The 22,830-nt window shown below is 33.5% G+C and overlaps 1 protein-coding gene across 1 annotated transcript in view; it reads left to right on the top strand.

The window, feature by feature from the left end:
* Positions 1–163: 163 nt before the first annotated feature.
* LOC143640789 (uncharacterized) overlaps positions 164–22,830 on the top strand; it is a 99,365-nt gene continuing 76,698 nt past the window's right edge. Inside the window, exons 1-2 of the mRNA XM_077108354.1 lie at positions 164–3,128; positions 3,379–3,424. Of these exons, the coding sequence (XP_076964469.1) occupies positions 164–3,128; positions 3,379–3,424 (3,011 nt within the window). The remainder of the gene's footprint in view (positions 3,129–3,378; positions 3,425–22,830) is intronic.

Consider the following 22,830-nt stretch of genomic DNA (forward strand, 5'->3'; position numbering starts at 1 on the left):
TATCCCAGTCTAATATGCATTGATTTTTTAAAAATTTTTGTTTATTTCAGCCATGACTCCTAATCATATCCAAAAATATTCAACAGAAAAGGGCCTAAAACATATATTTCATGAAGTGAAAAGTGCAAAATATAGAAGTTGTGATCTTGACTATTTACCACGAATGAAAATATGGAAAACTACAAGTGAGAGTGAACACCAGAAATCATACAAAAAATCAAGCCTTGTTCATCACCAGAGAATTTATACTGGAGAGAAGACCTACAAATATAAAGAATGTTGCAAAGCTGTTAGTATTAAAAGTCTTATTTTCCACAGCAGAACTCACACAGGAGAGAAGCCCAACAAATGTAAAGATTGTGGCAAAGCTTTTGGTAGAAAATCAGACCTTGTTTACCATAGAAGAACTCACACTGGAGAGATGCCCTACAAATGTAAAGATTGTGGCAAAGCTTTTGGTCAAAAATCAAACCTTATATGCCACAGAGGAACTCACACTGGAGAGAAGCCCAACAAATGTAAAGATTGTGGCAAAGCTTTTGGTAGAAAATCAGACGTTGTTTACCATAGAAGAACTCACACTGGAGAGATGCCCTACAAATGTAAAGATTGTGGCAAAGCTTTTGGTCAAAAATCAAACCTTATTTGCCACAGAGGAACTCACACTGGAGAGAAGCCCAACAAATGTAAAAATTGTGGCAAAGCTTTTGGTAGAATATCAGACCTTATTCGCCACTGTAGATCTCACACTGGAGAAAAGCCTTACAAATGTAATGGATGTGGCAAAGCTTTCAGTTTAAAATCACTCCTAATGTGCCACAGCAGAACTCACACTGGAGAGAAGCCCTACAAATGTAATGATTGTGGCAAAGCTTTTGGTCAAAAATCAAACCTTATATGCCACAGAGGAACTCACACTGGAGAGAAGCCCAACAAATGTAAAGATTGTGGCAAAGCTTTTGGTAAAAAATCAGACGTTATTTACCATAGAAGAATTCACACTGGAGAGAAGCACTACAAATGTAAAAATTGTGGCAAAGCTTTTGGTAAAAATTCAAACCTTAATTGCCACAGCAATACTCACACTGGAGAGAAGCCCTACAAATGTAAAGATTGTGGCAAAGCTTTCGGTCGAAAATCACACCTTATTTGCCACAGCAGAACTCACACTGGAGAGAAGCCCTACAAATGTAAAGATTGTGGTAAAGCTTTTGGTCAAAAATCAGACCTTATTTACCATAGAAGAACTCACACTGGTGAGAAGCCCTACAAATGTAAAGATTGTGGCAAAGCTTTTGGTAAAAATTCAAACCTTATTTGCCACAGCAGAACACACACTGGAGAGAAGCCCTACAAATGTAAAGATTGTGGCAAAGCTTTTCGTAGAAATTCAAACCTTATTTACCATGGAAGAACTCACACTGGAGAGAAGCCCTACAAATGTAAAGATTGTGGCAAAGCTTTTGGTGACAAGTCACACCTTATTCGCCACAGAAGAATTCACACTGGAGAGAAGCCCTACAAATGTAAAGATTGTGGCAAAGCTTTTGGTAGAAATTCAAACCTTATTTGCCACAGCAGAACTCACACTGGAGAGAAGCCCTACAAATGTAAAGATTGTGGCAAAGCTTTTGGTAGAAATTCAAACCTTATTTGCCACAGCAGAACTCACACTGGAGAGAAGCCCTACAAATGTAAAGATTGTGGCAAAGCTTTTGGTCAAAAATCACACCTTATTTGCCACAGAAGAACTCACACTGGAGAAAAGCCCTACAAATGTAAAGATTGTGGCAAAGTTTTTGGTGACAAGTCATACCTTATTCGCCACAGAAGAATTCACACTGGAGAGAAGCCCTACAAATGTAAAGATTGTGGCAAAGCTTTTGGTCAAAAATCAGATCTCATTTACCATAGAAGAACTCACACTGGAGAGAAGCCATACAAATGTAAAGATTGTGGCAAAGCTTTTGGTAAAAATTCAAACCGTATTCGCCACAGCAGAATTCACACTGGAGAGAAGCCCTACAAATGTGAAGGATGTGGCAAAGCTTTTGGTAAAAAATCAGACCTTATTTACCGTGGAAGAACTCACACTGGAGAGAAGCCCTACAAATGTAAAGATTGTGGCAAAGCTTTTGGTAAAAATTCAAACCTTAATTGCCACAGCAATACTCACACTGGAGAGAAGCCCTACAAATGTAAAGATTGTGGCAAAGCTTTTGGTCGAAAATCACACCTTATTTGCCACAGCAGAACTCACACTGGAGAGAAGCCCTACAAATGTAAAGATTGTGGCAAAGCTTTTGGTGACAAATCACACCTTATTTTCCACAACAGAACTCACACTGGAGAGAAGCCCTACAAATGTAAAGATTGTAGCAAAGCTTTTGGTCAAAAATCACACCTTATTTGCCACAGAAGAACTCACACTGGAGAAAAGCCCTACAAATGTAAAGATTGTGGCAAAGCTTTTGGTGACAAGTCACACCTTATTCGCCACAGAAGAATTCACACTGGAGAGAAGCCCTACAAATGTAAAGATTGTGGCAAAGCTTTTGGTGACAAGTCACACCTTATTCGCCACAGAAGAATTCACACTGGAGAGAAGCCCTACAAATGTAAAGATTGTGGCAAAGCTTTTGGTAGAAATTCAAACCTTATTTGCCACAGCAGAACTCACACTGGAGAGAAGCCCTACAAATGTAAAGATTGTGGCAAAGCTTTTGGTCGAAAATCACACCTTATTCGCCACAGCAGAACTCACACTGGAGAAAAGCCCTACAAATGTAAAGATTGTGGCAAAGCTTTCAGTGACAAGTCACACCTTATTCGCCACAGAAGAATTCACACTGGAGAGAAACCCTACAAATGTAAAGATTGTGGCAAAGCTTTTGGTCAAAAATCAGACCTCATTTACCATAGAAGAACTCACACTGGAGAGAAGCCCTACAAATGTAAAGATTGTGGCAAAGCTTTTGGTAAAAACTCAAACCTTATTCGCCACAGCAGAACTCACACTGGAGAGAAGCCCTACAAATATAAAGGATGTGGCAAAGCTTTTGGTAAAAAATCAGACCTTATTTACCATGGAAGAACTCACACTGGAGAGAAGCCCTACAAATATAAACATTGAATATGTGAATAAAGTGATAATACTTTTAAACAAAGACTAAACTGTGGGGCTGGGGTTGTCGTTCAGTGGTAGAGTGATAGACTCACATGTGTGAGATCCTGGGTTCTATCCTCAGCACCACGTAAAAATAAATAAGTGAAATAAAGGTATTGTGTCCAACTACAACTAAAAAATAAACATTAAAAAAAGACTAAACCTTATTAACAACAGAATTTATACAGAAAAGAAACCCTACAAATTGAAACGATGCAGCAAAGCTTTTAATAAGAAAGCAATTCTTTTCACCACTAGGTTTCTTATTCTGGAAAGAAGACATCTAAATGTAGGGAATGTAGAAACATTTTAAATTATGTATCATATATTACTAGACATCAGAGAAAACACACTGGAGAAAAGCTCTACAAATGAGACCATTGTACCATTACTGTAAGAAAGGGACAACATTTAATCCTCACCATAAAAACCATAGCATAGAGAAAGTTTTGAAATGTGAAAATTGACAATGTGACAACGCCTCCAAAATTTATTCACCAATAATCAACACCTGTGGATACATACTGGTTAGAGAAAATACAAATGAAAAAAAAATGTAGCTACATGTTTCTTAAACACTGCTTATTTATAGAGAATTCATTGTGCCCAGAAACTCTAAAAAGTTAAATAATATTTCCAAAATGTATTTAAATTTTAAATTCATTGAACATCTGAAAACTCATACTAGTAGTGAACACTGAACGTTTTTTGTCCAAAATGCATGACTTATATAACAATGAAACATTTATAATAAATGTGAGAGTATAGTAAAGTTATTATCTATATATTACACCTTGATGTATATGAGGATCAGTAAAATACAGAACTCATTTAAGTTTATAAAACATGTAGTTGTCTTTAACTTTTGCTTAAATTTATTAAGCATTATCAAGTTATTTTGTACAAATATCAGTCATAAATATCATACGTTCATAGTGAAGAAACCTCATTTTTAAAAGTATATAATTGTTTTTCCTAAATCAAAAATTACTATTTTCACTTTTGAATACTGAGAAAAGAATTATATATCAAATCTATTTTTAATTTTTAACACTGAAGTGTAATATTTTAAACTGTATCTTTTTTTTGTATTTCAGTTTAAGTTTAGGTATTTTTATACACTGAGCTACATTCCTAAGCCCTCTCTAAACTTTTTTAAATTTTGTGACTGTCTTACTAAGTTGCTTGAAACCACACTAAATTGCTGAGGGTGAATTTCAACTTCTGAAATTACTCAGCTTCCCAGTTTGCTTGGATTACAAGCATGAACCATCATGTCAGGTTTACAGTGCATTTTTTTACCTATATTTACCTTATTTATGCAATATGTCTTTTTAACTGAATATTTGTTTACATGTTAACACTCATGTATTGCATCCTGTTGTTAAATGACAGACATCATAGTGTTCCACTTGACTAAATATTCTATGTAACAGTAAAACATACTGTTGAGTGAATAATACTCTAGTATCTGTTAATACTTTTACACATTTTAATCAAACTTAATGTGAAATACAATTTGCATAAGTCAGATCATTATTTTTTTCTGTTTGTATTTATGGTGAAATTAAGAGTTATAAGAAGGATATAGATATAGGAAAATAAGCCCCAGCTATTCATATCTTGATTTATAAATTTTAAAATTTTAACATTTTAACATTTTCCATTAATTTTAATAGACTGAATTTCCCCAAACGTAAGGGTAGCTCTTACAGGAGAGAAGAGCTTTATCTTTCTTTTGTGTATAATGGCCTTCTAGACTTCATCCTTATTGGAAACATTCCATTTTTCTGTAAATGAGGTCAATGATCAGTGTTTTCATGTACATTAGTAAATTCTGACATCATTGTTATTCTCTAGGTAGTGTTATTTCAGGGCAAGAATTGGAGAAATAAATGTGGAGTCGAGGTTGAGTGAGGCCTTATACTTATGACAAAATAATCAATGAGCTATGTTTTATAATCTCATTTTATGAGGACCAAGTACTAAGAGGTAAACTGAGAAGGTTGTATGTAAAGATTAAGTTTCTTCTCATAAAATATTGGCTTTTCAGGTACAACAGGGTAAAAGCTTCTTATACACAGAATCCATACAAAAATCATTGAATATCATTCACTATTTTATTAACATTACATATAATTCATGAAGACCTGAGTTTACAACAACATATACCTAAGAACAAGGTCTAGGGACATTGTACACTCTCCAATATAGACATATTTATACCAACTTAATTATACATGAAACTACACTAAATGAGAAGAAAAATCAATTGGATGAACAACAATATAGAAATAAAAACTTATAAAGACTTAAGCAAGAGACCAATAGTGGATGAAGTGTGGTTTCCAAATGCTAGGGTGAAAATGGACATATAATCAGTTAAAGGTAATTGAAGAAAGATAAGTTACCCACTTTGAGCTACAACAGCATTTGAAAGAAAAAGAGTGACAAAGTAAGCAAAGATTATTGACTTCCATTTGTATGCTTTGTAATATTTTCCAAAAGTTTTCTGCATATTTTGTTGCAGTCAAATCGGGAAATAATCCAGAAAGTTAAAAAAGACAAGTATTGCTTCTCTGGTTTTAAAAGCAAGAAAAGGAATAGGGAGAGATTTATTGAGCTACAAAAATTTACTAGTTAGAATTTAAAAAAAAAAAAGAACTGAGATTACCAGAGTCTAAGTATAATGTATTTCAGCCTGGCTGCACAGGGCATTTTTGCTTACCAAAGAATTTGTTCACATATCTACGCTTAAAGAACATTGCTCTTTTTAGTCAGTCTGTTTCATTAATAACAATGATATACCTTTCAACAGTTTCAAACCACAAAAATACACAATTTCAGAAATCTTTTTTCTCATGCTCCATATATTCTGCCACAATATTTACCAGGGCAAGATAATATAAACCTTTTGGCAGTCCCATCAAGGCATTCACCTCTATTAATTTTAAGGCCCAACATATACTGCATAGAAAAGTATGATAATGTAACAACATAATTTTACTTCGTAAAAATATTTTTTTCAGGAAAAATATATACCAACTCCTTTGTCTTGGGATTACATTAGAAAAATATGAGGTAATTATACTGTGTATTAAGACCTTAGGCCATGAGCCTTAAAATTACCTTAAAATACAAAAGAATATTAATGTTTATTTTTAAATATAGTTTTTATATTTCAAATATTCAAATTTCACAGCAATCAATGATACAAAAACATGAGAAAAACAAGTGCAGTTCAATGTCTCATCATGACATTTCAATACCTGCTGTCGATTGCCTGTAGCTTCCACTTTTAATTTAAACAAATAATAATTTTCCATACAATTTGGGTGAAGTTGAGGACAAAACCTCCTGCATTGCTTTCCTGGGCAAGCCATCATACTTGAAACAACTGAATCCAAAATCAAAATGTTTACTCTACATTCTAATTATATCAGTTCTTAACTTATCTAGCATAAAACAAATCCACTTTCTTCTTGTTAAATATCTTGAGCTCAAAGATATGGAACCTTGGAGCTAAAAGAAGTATGACATAAATAGTGAGGTCTTTTTTTGCATAAGGCAAATTGCACTTTTTGTATTTGATTTTTCTGCCTGTAAAGATCTGCATTTCTCTTCCTACAGTGGTAGTATGATTGATGGTGAGTTGTGTGATTACAGGAGGCTTAAAATGCAGCTACATGTACTTGAGTCCTTTTACTGGAAAAAATACTATTATTTGTACTTTAATAGGAGACTCAAAATTGTGCTATTTTTTTAATCTGCCTCTTTATTCATAGTTTTCTAATGTTTTTGATCTAGTCAGTTCAGGCTATTTCTGATTAATGGGTGTCATCAAGATATAAATTCCCTCTATAAATATTAGCAATGAGAAAATTCTTCCAATTAAAAATAAAAACATTCTCATAGAGTCTTTTCTATATTCTAAGGAACCACTCTTGCTTTTGCTTGACTAAACAAAATAAATTCCACATATTTGAGTCCCAAAGTAAATGGCAATACATTAACCTAAACACCATGAGGAATATAAGAAATACAAGATATCACCTTTAAAATATAAAAACAAATAAGAATCAGAAATGCAAAGCCTTTACCATCTAAACTATACCAGAGCTTTTAAAAAGTAATCTTAGAAGTTCTACTTGCTCTCATAGTAAGATGCCTTATACTCAAAGATATTTAATCACTCACTAAAGGTCACTCAGTGAATGCATAGCAGTTCTTATTCTAAAGCTTTTACAGAATTTTTTGATAACACACTGCAAAGTCTCAACTGTCTTCTTTAGAAATAAGACACAGAGGTTGTTTTAGTCCATTTTATAATGTTATAGAAAAATACCAGAAACAGGCCAATGAATAAAAATAGGTATAATTGCATAAAAAATATTTTCTGAGAGGCTGGGGTTGTGGCTCAGTGGTAGAGTGCTCGCCTCTCACATGCAAGAAGCTGGGTTCAATTCTCAGCACCTCATAAAAATAAATAAATAAAATAAAATAAAGGTATTGTGTCCAACTACAACTTATAAAAAATATTTTTGAGCACATAGTTCTGAAGATTTAAGTGCACTGTACTTCTCAGCTCCTGTGAAAGCTCCCTTACCTGCATACAAATGAGGTGGCATTATGGTGAGGGCTCATTTGAGAGGTAGATAGGAATAAGAGAAATTCAGAAAAAAGACTTGCTCTTTTGTAACACCTGGCTTTAATACAAACTATGTTGTGTCCCATGAAAGTTACATTAACCCTCTCCAAAAACATTTCCCCCAATGATCTAACCACAATTTACTAGATCTTACTTCTTAAACATTCCACTCTTTTCCAACTCTCTCCCTTTGAAACTAAGTTCCAAACACATGAGAATTCGGGGGACATACTCAAATCATAATGAAGTAATATGAGAGAGACAATGGTAAAAATGAGACCTAGAATGTAATTTCTTAGTAGTTATAAATATTCTAGTTACTAGAATAAAATGCTTTAAAGTCTAGAAATTATTTTAGGTTGATATTTTATTTTAAAGACAATAGGGTATTTAATTAGATTACTTTTTGTACAATGAATGAATTTGAATGTGACAAGACTAATGGGCTAGGTATATTAAAATAAGGAAAAAGCCTGTGCAAAAACTCAATGAATGTTTAGTAAACCATGCCTAGGTATAAAAAGAGAATGCTGGGCTTTCTGATTATGCTATATCAAGCCAAAAGTTTACTGGCTAAAATCTGGTGGCCCTCAAAAACAGAGCAAATATTCATATAAAAATGCAGTGGACATCAGTCTCATGAGCTTCATACTTAAAATATCTGCTTCCAAAGACTACATGATTCATAGTAATTCTCATGAGTATTATATTTCTTTCAATTTCAATTTTTAGCTTTCTATATAGTTACCACACCATCTCATGGCCAGATCAATAATTTCTTGAACTTTTTCATATATTAATCTATACACTATCTCAGATATGTTTGTTTCTAGATTGTCAGGGATCCCTCTTAGTAAATTCTGAGACGTGTGAGAGGTTGAACAAGCATTGAAATTTGCTTATTAAAAATAAGCCATGTCGTAGGTGGGAAGTAAAAGGAGAAAAGAAGCCAAAGTCCTCATCTAAACTTGTATGTGCTGATACTACACAAGGTTATTCCAATGATGTCTGGTTTGGGTTAGGAAAGCAACTTTTCTTATACATTATGACCTAAAGTTCATCAAATATGTTTGTTACAGACTTTTGGAGAACACCTAAATTTTTCTTAGTAATTTCTACATTGAAAAACTACTGTTACCTTTAAACACAACTATCCATTGAAATAAATCTGAAATAGTTCTTTAATATTGCAAAACAGAAAATTGATGGCATTATTCACTGAATGCTAATATTTTCCAATAACACCTCACACCACAATATATGTACCTTATACAGTTTAACACCTATAGGGGTTCTTAACACAATGGATAGGTAATTAAAGTAAAGAGTGAAATGAGACTCAGAAACAACTAATTACAGTAAAAAATATTATTACCTTATTTCAAATATAGTGCACCCTTTTGCTTGTTTTCCCTAAAGTTAATTTTTTTTAACCTTTGGTAAGATATTTCACTTTATTTAAATAACATAATAAATAGTATTGTTTTTTCATATGTATTCTCTGATGCATCTCAAATATATTTGCATACCCCAATACCTAAGCAGAATTCTATACACATTATTCACTAGAGAAACAGTAGTTACTTCTGAAATCTATATTTCTCTTTTCAAATTATGTCTTGCAGTTTTTTTTAAAAATATCGGAAATAATTATAATAAACTTTTTTTTCTAATTAGCATATAGTAAGTGCCTGATAAATATTTGTGAAAAAGAATGAAGAAATAATGAAGAGCATTTATATAATCTGTACAATATGGTATGTGGTATTTCATGATTTTATCTACACCTTATTGAATATTATAACAATCTTACTATGTAAGATGTGAGTACAATGAACCAATAATAAATAAAAATTTAATGCTGTTTTGTTAGCAATTCACCAAACAATTTTTTCCAAAAACAGACACTCTGATGTGTGTTTTTTTGTCAACTATAATATTATGAAGGAATGAAGCTCAGTAAATGAAGATTGGAGCTACATACTTGCTTAGGGTGCCTATCAGTCATTGTTAAAAAACCTTTAGCTATATAAAATTTAAATACTGTATGTACCATTGTGATATAATGGAATTTTGACTAAATGTACATTAATAATGCTGAAGTCTTTCATTGAGTCTTATATCAGTTTAAAAAATAAACTTACTAAATGTGATTTCCTCAATTCTAAGTGTCTTATGTTTTAAGAAACTGTATGGAAAATGCAAATTAAAGTTAACATACTAATATGAAGGGCAGAAGCACCACAGGAAAAATGAAAACAAAGAATTGGGAGATTCCACCATTATAGATGTAATTATTTCAACATCTTTTCAATGTACCTAACCCACTATTGATACGAAAGTAAATGAAAAAACTCTTATCATTCTGATTGTGCATGATGCTATTATATAAAATGAAAACAAGCAAATGTGTCAGAGATGCATTTTACAATATTAGTTGAAAATACAATTGATTGATCAGTATCTCACTGTGTTTTACCCCAGCTAATACCTTCTCAGTGTGCAAGATAAATGGCTAAAAATTTTAAAAAATTGAGTAAAATTTATGTTAAAAAATAACAACTATTTTTTCATAATGAAAATGTTAATGTCTTTTTGAAACAACATGTCAATAAACTTTGCCCTATCACATAAAGGAAAGCAACAATTCGGGTAAATTTCTTTATTTTATTCTTTGAATATGCCAAGTATTCTTTGGCAAACTTCCACATATATTGTTTTAATTTCATAGGTGTAAATTATATCTGGTTTTCTCTAAATTGCTACTTATTTATATTTAATATAAATTTGTTGAGAAATTATTTCTGCATGTGCAGATAGTGAAATATATTGAAGAATGGAAATCATTTAAAGCTCTATAAATTGAAATCCCAGAATCGTGGGAGGAAACTGTATATTATTATGAGAAAAATATTGACTACTATGAATTTGTTCCAGATGTTTATTTCCCTTAGTTTCCACTTTTCACATAAACTAGTCTGTTAAATGAAGCTGAGTATTGAATATCATAGAAAAGGCCATCAGAGTAATCAGAAGAAATTTAAAAGATAAACAATCAAATCATAAACATCTGGTTGAAACAAGAACTGTTGGATCTTAGCTTTTGACTTTACTATATTGTCTCCTATCTTTTATTTTGATTATGACTAAGAGGAAGGTACTTCTATTAAAACCATGACCAGAAGAATTTATAGCAATTTGTTTTTTTAAAACATGGATAAAATTGACTTGCTAACTCAGGATAGAATCTAATGAGTAAATCTTGTTATGGTAAGCTAAAAAAAAATAAATACTCAACATGAATTTTGGCCTTTTCAAGAAAATAATATTAGGGTCAAAAACAATTTGGTAAGATAATATTGAATATTTTATATCAAAGAAAAGGCAAAAATATTTTTTAAAAATTTTGATTATTAGATGCATGTAAAAAAAAAAAGTGGTGTCCAGGCCTGATGTGGTGGTACATACCTGTAATCTCAAATATCATAGAGTCTGAGGCAGAAGGATAATAACTTCAAGGCCAGCCTTGGTAACTAAGTGAGACCGGGTCTCAAAATAAAATATCAAAGAATTTTGTATATATATGAGTGATACAACACCCCGAGTTCAATCTCCAGAACCAGATAAAACAGTAGTTTCCAAAATTTACACCCAAATCAGCAGCCTACACTCTATCTGCAACTATGTAAAGTTTTCAAAGGAAACTAAATTTAGCCATACACACTACTAGTTGTCTGATTATATTGATTTTAATCTTGAAATGTATATAGAAGACCCTACACAATGTTTTAGGGGTTCCCATTATTTTTGTAATTGCAAAGAGAGGGAGGAAAACCAATTTAACTTATGGGGCCACTTCTTTTTCTTCAGGCCTATTCAATCAAATATTAAAAGGATTTAGCCTTTAATTGATTATCATTTATGGTATGTGTTCTGTGATTTCTTTCTTAATTTACATTGGACACTTTATTATTTCTAAGTATCAGCATCTATATAGGCAACCACACCCCACTCTATTTTTTCATAGTTACAAGTCCCTGTGTTCATGCTTCCTCAGGTAGTTATTCTCTTTAAAAAATAATTATGTGTTGTATTCTTTGTCTACAGAAAATTTATGAAGGTTAAAAACCTGTAAGCATTTTCACAAATTTGACTTTAAGATACTTTTCATCACAAAACACATACCAGAAGTAAGAGTAATTTCTTTCTCTAATTTATTAGCCTTTCTGACATCCAATCTCAGGACATGAATGCTGCTCATGGAGGGATGTTCTTACCATCAAGAACAATCAGTACAACTTTCTTCTTTCCCACTAAATTTAACAAAAAGTGCACATTTTACTGTGTTTCATATACAGAACTTGGCTTTCATTATTTGTGTTTAGTGCGTTTTTACTTTCTTTTTTCATCACTCTGTTTTTCCTGTATTTTCTAATATTCATTTTTTTTGGTGAGAAAAATTGATCACTAGAAACGTCTAAATTTTGCTACATTCAATCACTTGACTACTCATTAGCTAATATTTCTATTAAACCATCATTTTAAAGGTAGGACTGAGGTATGCTAACAAAACTATTTTCAAGTTGTACTGCAGAATCAGCATAACTTTATTGAGCTCTGCAGTTACAGCCACTGTTTCTGTCCACAAACTCTGCTCCCTTTTTTAAAAAATTTTTCTTCTATATTGAGTAACTCTCTTTGAAATGAGGCATGGAAAATAGCTTTTTAGATTTTTATTATTAATAAAAATCTATTTCTATTTATCATTGATGGACAATCTGCTTCATTTTAGAATACCAGATTGAATACTATTTTTCCTGTAAATCTTGAGGTTATTCTGTATTTATCATCTATAATCTATTATTAAGGATAAATACTTGGGTTTTATTCTTGCTTTCTTGAAGCTGACCATGGTTTTTCATTTCAGGATATATTATTTGTTTTAAGCATAACTACTTGAGAAAATCTGGAAATACATTTAACATATTTAAATTTTATTTTCTTGATTATAGCATTCAATCAAAATGGAATATTTCCAGACAAAATTTTCTGTTCAGTATATACATGGAGAAAAAAGGATAAAATATGGAAAATAATATATCTGTTTTTCAGACACCAAAAACAGACATAGCAGGTGAGTGAAACCATAAGCAATAAATGCAGACTGGTTAGGTGAACTATAACTTTATTTCAAAAATGGTTCCTAATAAGTGCAGTTTGACAAAATGCTGTTAAAACTTGTGGATAAAGGGGAAATAAAAATAATCAAAGCATACCACTGTAAGAAATACTTGAGTTCTGTCACCTTAGAGCAGACTATGGGGGAAACTTCATGTTATGATAGGAAAGAATCCCCCACTTTCTCTTTACCCTCTCACCCACTTAACCTCACCAGAAACTACCAAGATGCCCAGAATAAACGGTTTCAATTTCAATAGTCACACTCTTTCCAACTACAAAAAGCAGTTGTAATTCAACTGGACAAAAAAGCTAATATGGAAAGTTAAGGGGATCTGAGACATCATATAAAAAGTTAGGTAAAAGATAATTCTGTTTCTCTCTCTCTCTCTCTCTCTCTCTCTCTCTCTCTCTCTGTGTGTGTGTGTGTGTGTGTGTGTGTGTGTGTGTGTGTGTGTTTTGTTCCAAGGGTGTGGCTATTCTTTGGTCACCTGAACTCAGAAAATAAACTGTTATTTTGATTAAGTGTTAGTGTGTGACCTTCATTAAAAACAGACAAATGTTAAAATTTTTTTAAATGCCTAATTACCAAAAAAAAATGTTGCTTTTTTCTCCCTCTACATTTTGCTTTTTAAAGCATCTTTTTGAAAAAAAAAACTGATCAGAAAAACATTAACCTAGGTTTGTATGAGCTCAAAAAATAAAAATAGAACCTTATGATGTGGAAAAATGCAATAATAAAATAGTATTGAAAAAAGCATCCTGGTTAATCACTGTTGCAGATGTAAGAATGGCCAAGCTGGAGTTCTGGATATCAGCTGTTATGGATTTGAGTCAAATCATCTTCTTTTCGATCTGTAGAAATCATTTTAGTTAGTCTTTCTGGAATCCAAATCGGCTGCTGTTCTCCCTGTGGAAACACGCAAACAGAGCCCCGACTCCAGACAATCACTGGGTCTGGACCTTTCCATTGTCCTGTTAGAATATCTTTCCAAAGAACTTTAGGCTTATGCACATTTTTTGGATACATATGCCTTTCCGCAGCACTAAGTTCTGATGAATCCAAATTTAAAAAGTTTAGAGTAAATTTGGGGGCCAACAGAGGTGAGGCAAAGAACCTCACCCCCCCACAGGTGCAGACCTTAGCATCATATCTAGTAAGGAATGGCCAAAACATTGGCCATTACAACAAGCCACTCAAACGCTTCGAGGCCTCGGAGTGGCTACTAATCCCCATAGAAGTGCAATGATATTAGATTGGAAGGATCCTGAAGGTTGTGAGGGAACTATACAGCCCTATGTATTGGATCATCTTCCTATAAATTTATGGGGACGAGATGTCCTAGATCAATTAGGTTTGACGTTAACAAATAACATCAATCCTAATGCGCCCACTACTAGGGCTAGACAAGGTTTTAGGAAAGAAAAAAGATTAGGAAAACAAGGACAAGGTATAGCAGCACCAATTCAAATAGATCAAGGAACAGACAGACATTGGTTGGATTTTCAGAAAGGGCCACTGAGACAATCAAAATTACTTGGAAATCAGAAAGACCAGTGTGGGTTCCTCAGTGGCCCCTGACTAAAGAAAAGATACAAGTAGCCCATGATCTGGTCAAACAACAATTAGCGGAAGGACATATACAACCTTCCATATCTCCCCATAATACTCCCATTTTTGTCATTAAAAAGAAATCTGGTAAATGGAGATTATTGCAAGATTTAAGAGCCATTAATAATGAAATGGTTATTATGGGACCTGCTCAATCAGGGATTCCTCAATTGTCTGCTTTGCCAAAACCTGGCATGTTTTAGCCATAGATATTAAAGATTGTTTTTTTTTCAATTCCAATTCATCCCGAGGATAGTCCACGTTTTGCATTTACTATCCCTGCATTAAATCATGAAGGTCCTGATCAGAGATATGAATGGAAAGTACTCCCTCAAGGGATGGCTAACAGTCCAACTATGTGTCAAATATATGTTAATAAAGCAATCCAGCCACTTAGAAATCAAAATCCTGAACTACAAATATTTCACTATATGGATGATGTATTATTGGCACATAAAGATAAAAACATATTGCTGGAATGTTATGCCACACTTACAAACTTATTAAAAAAATTATAATCTAGAGATAGCAATAGATAAAGTACAATTAAATTTTCCAATTAATTATTTAGGAGTTCTATTATCCTCAACCATGGTCCGTCCACCAAAAATTCAAATACGAGTAGATCAACTCAAGTCACTTAACGACTTTCAAAAGTTATTGGGAGACATAAATTGGATAAGGCCTTATCTAGGCATACCAACAGGAGAGTTGGGACCTTTATTTGATATTCTAAAAGGTCCATCAGATCCAAACTCACCTCGCATGTTAACTCCTGAAGCAAGAAAGGCATTAAAAATTATTGAAACATATATGGAAAATATACATTTGGATAGAATTGATATAAGTTTGCCTTTATTATTTATTGTACTACCAACAAAAAATATTCCTACAGGAGTATTTTGGCAAGAAGGTCCATTATTGTGGATACATTTATCTTATTCTCCTAACACTATTCTTACTAGGTATCCTGAGGCTGTAGGACAATTAATATTCAAAGGAATAAAAGCAGCGAAGGAAGTGTTTGAAATTTCTCCCAATAAAATTATTACTCCATATACTATGGATCAAATTGATGAGTTAGCTAATGAGTTAAATACTTGGGCAATAATCATGTGTAAATCTAATGTTTCATTTGATAATCACTTACCATCTAATCCTTTGTTGTCTTTTTGGTCTAAGCATCCTGTAGTTTTTCCAAAAATGACAAGAAAAACCCCTATCATGAATGCTCCAAATATATTCACTGATGGGTCAAATAATGGTACAGCAGCAGTAGTTACCCCTGATCAAAATTTTACATTTGTAGTATCCAAACAATCAGCTCAAAAGGTAGAGCTTAATGCAGTATTACAAGCCTTTTTAATGTTTAAAGATTCTGTATTTAATTTATTTTCTGATAGTCAGTATGTAGTTAATGCTATAGTATCTCTTGAAGATGCTGGTAGGATTTCCCCTTCTTCTACTGTTTTCTCTTTGTTTTCCACTATACAAAGTCTAATCTGGGACAGAAAAGATCCATTCTTTATAGGACATATTAGAGCACATACAGGATTGCCTGGAGCCCTTAGTTTGGGCAACGATTTAGCAGATAAAACTACACATGACATACATATTTTCTCTACACTAGAAGAAGCTATGAATTTTCATAAAAAATTCCATGTTAATGCTAATACTTTACAAAAGCATTTTAAAATAACTAAGGAACAAGCCAGACATATAATAAAACAATGTCAAAATTGTGTGACCTTTTTACCACAAGTTAATCTTGGAGTCAATCCTAGAGGACTGATACCTAACCATATTTGGCAGATGGACGTCACACACTTGCCAGAATTTGGAAAATTAAAATATTTACATGTTACAATTGATACTTCTTCCGGATTTTTGATGGGCTCCCTTCATGCCGGAGAAAAAACTAAAGATGTTATAGCTCATTGCTTACAAAATTTTGCCACTGTGGGTGTTCCTAAACAGTTAAAAACCGATAACGGTCCTGGCTATACCTCTACCTCTTTTAAACAATTTTGCTCATCATTTGGTATTACTCATATAACAGGAATTCCATACAATCCACAGGGACAAGGCATAGTTGAAAGAGCTCATCAAACTATTAAAACGTACTTATTAAAGCAAAAAGAGGGAATTGGAAAGGGGTATATATCCCCCAAAGATAAACTTAAAATAACGCTTTTTACTCTAAACTTTTTAAATTTGGATTCATCAGGACTTAGTGCTGCGGAAAGGCATATGTATCCAAAAAATGTGCATAAGCCTAAAGTTCTTTGGAAAGATATTCTAACAGGACAATGGAAAGGTCCAGACCCAGTGATTGTCTGGAGTCGGGGCTCTGTTTGCGTGTTTCCACAGGGAGAACAGCAGCCGATTTGGATTCCAGAAAGACTAACTAAAACGATTTCTACAGATCGAAAAGAAGATGATTTGACTCAAATCCATAACAGCTGATATCCAGAACTCCAGCTTGGCCTTTCTTACATCTGCAACAGTGATTAACCAGGATGCTTTTTTCAATACTATTTTATTATTGCATTTTTCCACATCATAAGGTTCTATTTTTATTTTTTGAGCTCATACAAACCTAGGTTAATGTTTTTCTGATCAGTTTTATTTTTTTCACTGTGGAGTTTTTAAACATTGCAATGGAGATTTCACCTAGGTAAAGCTACAAGGCCTTTATTATTATCTTATGTGTTGTACGTTTGTTTGCACATTTGTGTTTTGTGTTGTATGTCTGTGTGTGCGTATTTCATATATGAGGAGCGCTCATGAGAAAATGGATCCAAATTATTATTTTTTTTATTCACATGATTTAAATGGCTTAATTTAAATTAGGTAAACAGCTGTTAAAGATTGTTTTTAAAGGTGCTTAACAGATCTGCTTGTTTACTAATTTAAATCAGGTAAACAGCTGTTAAGGATTATTTTTTAAGAAGGTTAACAGATCTGTTTGTTTACTTTCACCTTTCCTTTTCATTATATTTAATAATTCTTTTCAGGATAATGTCTTTTTAGCATCATTGCCAGAATTCCTATCTTCATCTCAATGAATATAACTCAACAAGTATGCTCAATCAAGGAGTCAACTTACTTTGGGAGGAAACGGACTTTGGGAGGAGACGGACAGATTGATAGATTCCTCCCCTTTGAACTGCTTACAGAACTTGCCTGGACTATGTAACTACGTTTAGTGCAGCAAATTGTGGTAATGCTGGCATATCTTTGCTGATGGTGTCACCAGTGATCTTTGCTGATGGTGTCACCAATGATGCATTTTTTCCAAAGGAACTGTCAATTGGCTTGGTGTCGTGGCATTTCTGTATCCTCCTCCCTTCTGCTAGTGATGGTCTAAATTTGGGGTCCAATGGCTATATGCTGGACCGGCAGTCAGTGACGGGTATGATCCAATTGCAGTGGTATCAACCTAAGACAGGAGGCTGACGCCTAAAGGTCAGTTGCCTAAAGGTCAGTTTTCCGATGACTGGTAAGAACCATATGTTGAATTGGACAACCTACCAGGCGCGGTCCTTAAGCCACATTAACCTCACTCCCCCACTGGCACCAAGGCCAAATTTGGGGGCCAATAGAGGTGAGGCAAAGAACCTCACCCCCCCACTGGTGCATAGACCTATCCACAAGTATGGCTGTATGCTGGACCGGTAGTCAGTGACGGGTATGATCCAGTTGCATTGGTATCAACCTAAGACAGGAGGCTGACGCCTAAAGGTCAGTTTTCCAATGACGGGTAAGAGCCATATGTTGAACTGGACAACCTACCAGGCACGGTCTTTAAGCCACATTACTTGTTGTTTAATTAATCAGAAGGGGAGAGATGCTGGGAGCCATCAGCCAAGTAGGTATGACAATCTCCTTGCCAGCTTACTTCCATGCTGTCTGTGGAAGGACTTCTGAAAAGTGACCTTGCTCAAGGACCAGGGCAGGATCCGTGTTTAGGGTGTTCCCCCTTTAGAATAGGGCGGTTTAGCATAATAGGAGATTAGGGTGTTCCCCCTTTAGAATAGGGAAGTTTAGCATAATAGGAGAGTAGGGTGTTCCCCCTTTAGAATAGGGTGTAACCTGCTGCTGAGTTCCTCTTGAGTGCTTAAGGTCAGACAGTATATTTGGGGAGACAGAAGCCCATGCGGTGTGGATTTCGGCAGGAGTGGATTTGGGAGAAGTGGATTTGGGCAGAGAACGTGGATTCCCCCAGAGCGTGTTTGTAGACGGCCGGTGTGAGTTCGGGAATAAAGAATTGCTGTTTGAATCTACAAGCTGTGTGGAGACTCGTGATTTGTGCCCAGCAAAAGACTGCGGCAAGACATCATATAAAAAGTTAGGTAAAAGATAATTCTGTTTCTCTCTCTCTCTCTCTCTCTCTCTCTCTCTCTCTCTCTCTGTGTGTGTGTGTGTGTGTGTGTGTGTGTGTGTGTGTGTGTTTTGTTCCAAGGGTGTGGCTATTCTTTGGTCACCTGAACTCAGAAAAGAAACTGTTATTTTGATTAAGTGTTAGTGTGTGACCTTCATTGAAAACAGACAAATGTTAAAAATTTTTTAAATGCCTAATTACCAAAAAAAAAATGTTGCTTTTTTCTCCCTCTACATTTTGCTTTTTAAAGCATCTTTTTGAAAAAAAAGTATTTATTTTTAGTTTTAGGTGAACACAGTATCTTTATTTTTTTTATTTTTACATGGTGTTGAGAATCAAACCCAGTGCTTCGTGCATGCTAGGCAAGCACGCTACTACTCGAGCCATATCCCCAGCCCTAAAGTAGCTTTTTTTAAGTTTTGATTTTTATTTTTAGTCCTGAAAAGTAGATAAAAAATCGCTCTGGAAGAATTTTTCAACAACTGCATGAGGGTTTGGGAAACTGAGAGGCTGAAGCAGGGCTGGGAAGAGTAGACCAGAAGTCTGACTAAGGAGCTGACTTCCCTTAGTCACTGGAGGCCAATTATAACAAAAATGAGACAAAAATCAATAAGTGTTTTTAAACCAGAAAATGATACAGATTATCAAGTTAGTATCAGTTAAAAAAATTAAAATAATCAAGAACATAGAGAAATCATGAAGAAGATTATAAAAACAATAGATGTAAATTTTATTTTTAGAAGCTTATTGGTGATACATTAAAAAATAAAGATGAATTTTATATTTTGATTTTAAATTGAAGGCAGAGAGATATGCAAATCACATAGTACTTCACAAACCTTACTTCAGTTACAAAAGTATTATCAATTGATAACTTCTACTTATTTTACTCTCTATCTTCCTTGGCATTTCACCTGAGTCACTTGTAAAGTGTGACCAATAACTAAGCAAATAATTAATCAAGAAGATAGTCACTGAAGTTACACTCTTTCTCAGAAAACCCCAATCAATTTCAGAGCAAAGGTGTGATACAATACCTATTCATTTTCTTCTTTGGAAAAAGGTCCCTTTTGCGACTCATATAGATGAGGAAATTGGCCAATCTCTATTAAAATATTACTAGAAATAAATATGAGTTATCTTCATTTAGAAGTAAAGTGAAATAAAAGAACATCATTGTACAGTATCTTTCAGGATTACCCTTGAAAAATAAAAAAATAAAAATGAAAAAAAAAAACTCTTTCTAAAGAGCAGAATACTTGGCAGCACACTTCATCCTTAATTTCAATGGAAGAAGAAGTTACCTCAGGTAAGAAGGTACATAAGAAGGTACATAAAATAATAAGAAGAAATCAAGACTTGGTCAAGGGTTTAGAAGAAACTTATGAAGACTTTAAAATATTGGGGGTACAGTAATAAGAATGGATCCCTGAGAGAGACAATGCAGTGTAAATATCATGCGATTTCATGCTATCACATACCAAAGAACATACATCATGGACATTTTACAAGACAACCAACTTGACAACTGGACTTGGCTAGTTGTTTTTATCCAGCCTCTGATGGTACACAGGATGAATGAGGACTGAGTACCATAGTGGTTTCCAGTCATAGTATTTTATGTATCAAATGCTTCTTCCAAATATCTAGCCAGCTAGGAGAAAAGATCTATCTCTAGGTTCTTGTTACAGCATCATTTTTTTTACGATTTTCTCACAATAAATTAACAAGTGGACGTCTTTTAACCCAGAAATAATTTTAACCAGAAAAACCCAAACATTTTTTATTAGTTTTGCTTATACAGACAATAAATGCTAAGCAAGTACCACTAATCAAGTGTCAATACATCATGCATAAAATTGAATCAGACCACACTTAACAAAAACAAAAAATATTACTATTGGTCAATGACCATGGTATCCACTGTATTATCATCTAAAAAAGAAACAAAAAGCTGCTGGCCTGGTAGAATTCTGGAACAAGTGATGGTGTTGCTAATACTTCTTAAATTTCACATCATTATATCAGGTTGTGCTACCAAGAGACAAACTATATAGATCCAGGAACCAGAGTGTCAAAGTTTAATAGTCTTAACTCACCATCACTCCTATTAATGCACTTGACAATTACATTTTCTTAGGCCATGCCTCTGCATCCTCCACTTTTACAAATCCTAATTATTTAAGAGGACACTTTTCCAACTGTTTGTCTAACAAAATTTTAACTAAAATTTAAACTGCACCTGAGGACACTAAATTCTATGAACTAAGAAAACAGAAAGAAAGAGGAGAAATTACAATCCTAGCTGTCAATTCACTCTCCTCACCAGAAGGACATTGATTCCATGTTGCAATGCTAAGCAAGTACCACTAATAAACTGCCAATACATCATGCCTAAAATTGAATCAGACCACACTTAACAAAAATAACAACATTATTATTGGTCTATGACCATGGTATCCACTGTATACAAATATAAAAGTCTATTGTATATTTGTAGATAAAAATCAGATGATTCAATTTGAAAACAGATGATCCAGTTCTCTACTTTTTAGTATTTACTTTCCATACAGGAATTGTAAAAGGATCAGTGAAGTAGTTGTGTCTTGACAATAAGATGTTCCTAGACAATAAGATCAGCTTTAATATAATATATCTCCTACCTTTTCAGTGACACAGAATTTTTAAATTTTAAGTAAATTCTTCTATAGGCTCAAAATTCACCATATAACTATGGTACTAATACAATTACTGATGAATATTACAAGAAAAATTCTTAGTTCTTTTAAGAGAGTGTTTTTGAAATGAAACACTATATTAACACATGATCCCTCAAACAAATTATGATAATTCATGAAGAGCAATAAATATGGAATAAAGTAGGTATAGTCATTTATTAGCTACAGGACTTTGAAAACACATGCTTTGGACCTAAAAGACAGTTAATTTTCTTTGTAAATGCAGCACTTTTATAGCTGATTGAGGAGTTTTAGTTCTATGTTTTTGTTTTGTGATCTCACGTGCTTCATTTATTCACATGTATTAATGTAATATATGGTTATATGAGTTATCTGCCTCTTTCTAATTATAGAATATTTTTTAGAAACTCTTGGTAATCAGAAATTTCTAAATTAGAGAGCAATTACCATGCAAGCTAGAAAATGCCCAGTGGCTTAAAGAACTCCTCATTCCAGAGTCTAGCCTTAGCGTTTTCACATAGTTGATGATCAATAAATATATATGGATCATAAAGTTAAGATCTGTTTAACATTAAAGTAAAGAAATAGAAAGCCAGAGAGGTGCTTCTTCACAGATGCCAAGCTGTCATTACTGGGAAACCCATGGAGTCCTAGAGGGCAGTTGGTCTCTCTGATTGATGTAGTTATGTAAAATTCAAGTCCTGCTTTTCTTCCCCACACCTTTGGCTTTCCTGTGTCATCTTTTTCTTTGTTTTTCAGTGACCAGAGAATGAGATGGGCTCACAATTATTTGTTCATGCTAAAGACAAAAAACAAACAAACAAACAAACAAGCAAAAAAAAGAACTAAAAAACAACCGAGTTTGTGAAAACATCAGAAATTTTAGTACAGTGATCAGGGTAGAATGAGATTTCACTGACATGTTCCTTTAAGAAAAATTAGATTGAGACATTTCCATTGTGACAGAAAAGGGAAAGGGCATGTATGTATGTATATAGTCACATATGTATATATATATACACACATGAAACAAATACATAAAGAAAGAATGAACACAAATATTCCTCCTCTAAACTTGGAAATTATATTCCTGTGTATTTTTAATCCAGGAATGGGAAATTACTAGTATGTTCATTTGATTTT

Source organism: Callospermophilus lateralis, unplaced genomic scaffold, assembly GCF_048772815.1.
Source record: "Callospermophilus lateralis isolate mCalLat2 unplaced genomic scaffold, mCalLat2.hap1 Scaffold_6079, whole genome shotgun sequence".
Lineage (NCBI taxonomy): Eukaryota > Metazoa > Chordata > Mammalia > Rodentia > Sciuridae > Callospermophilus > Callospermophilus lateralis.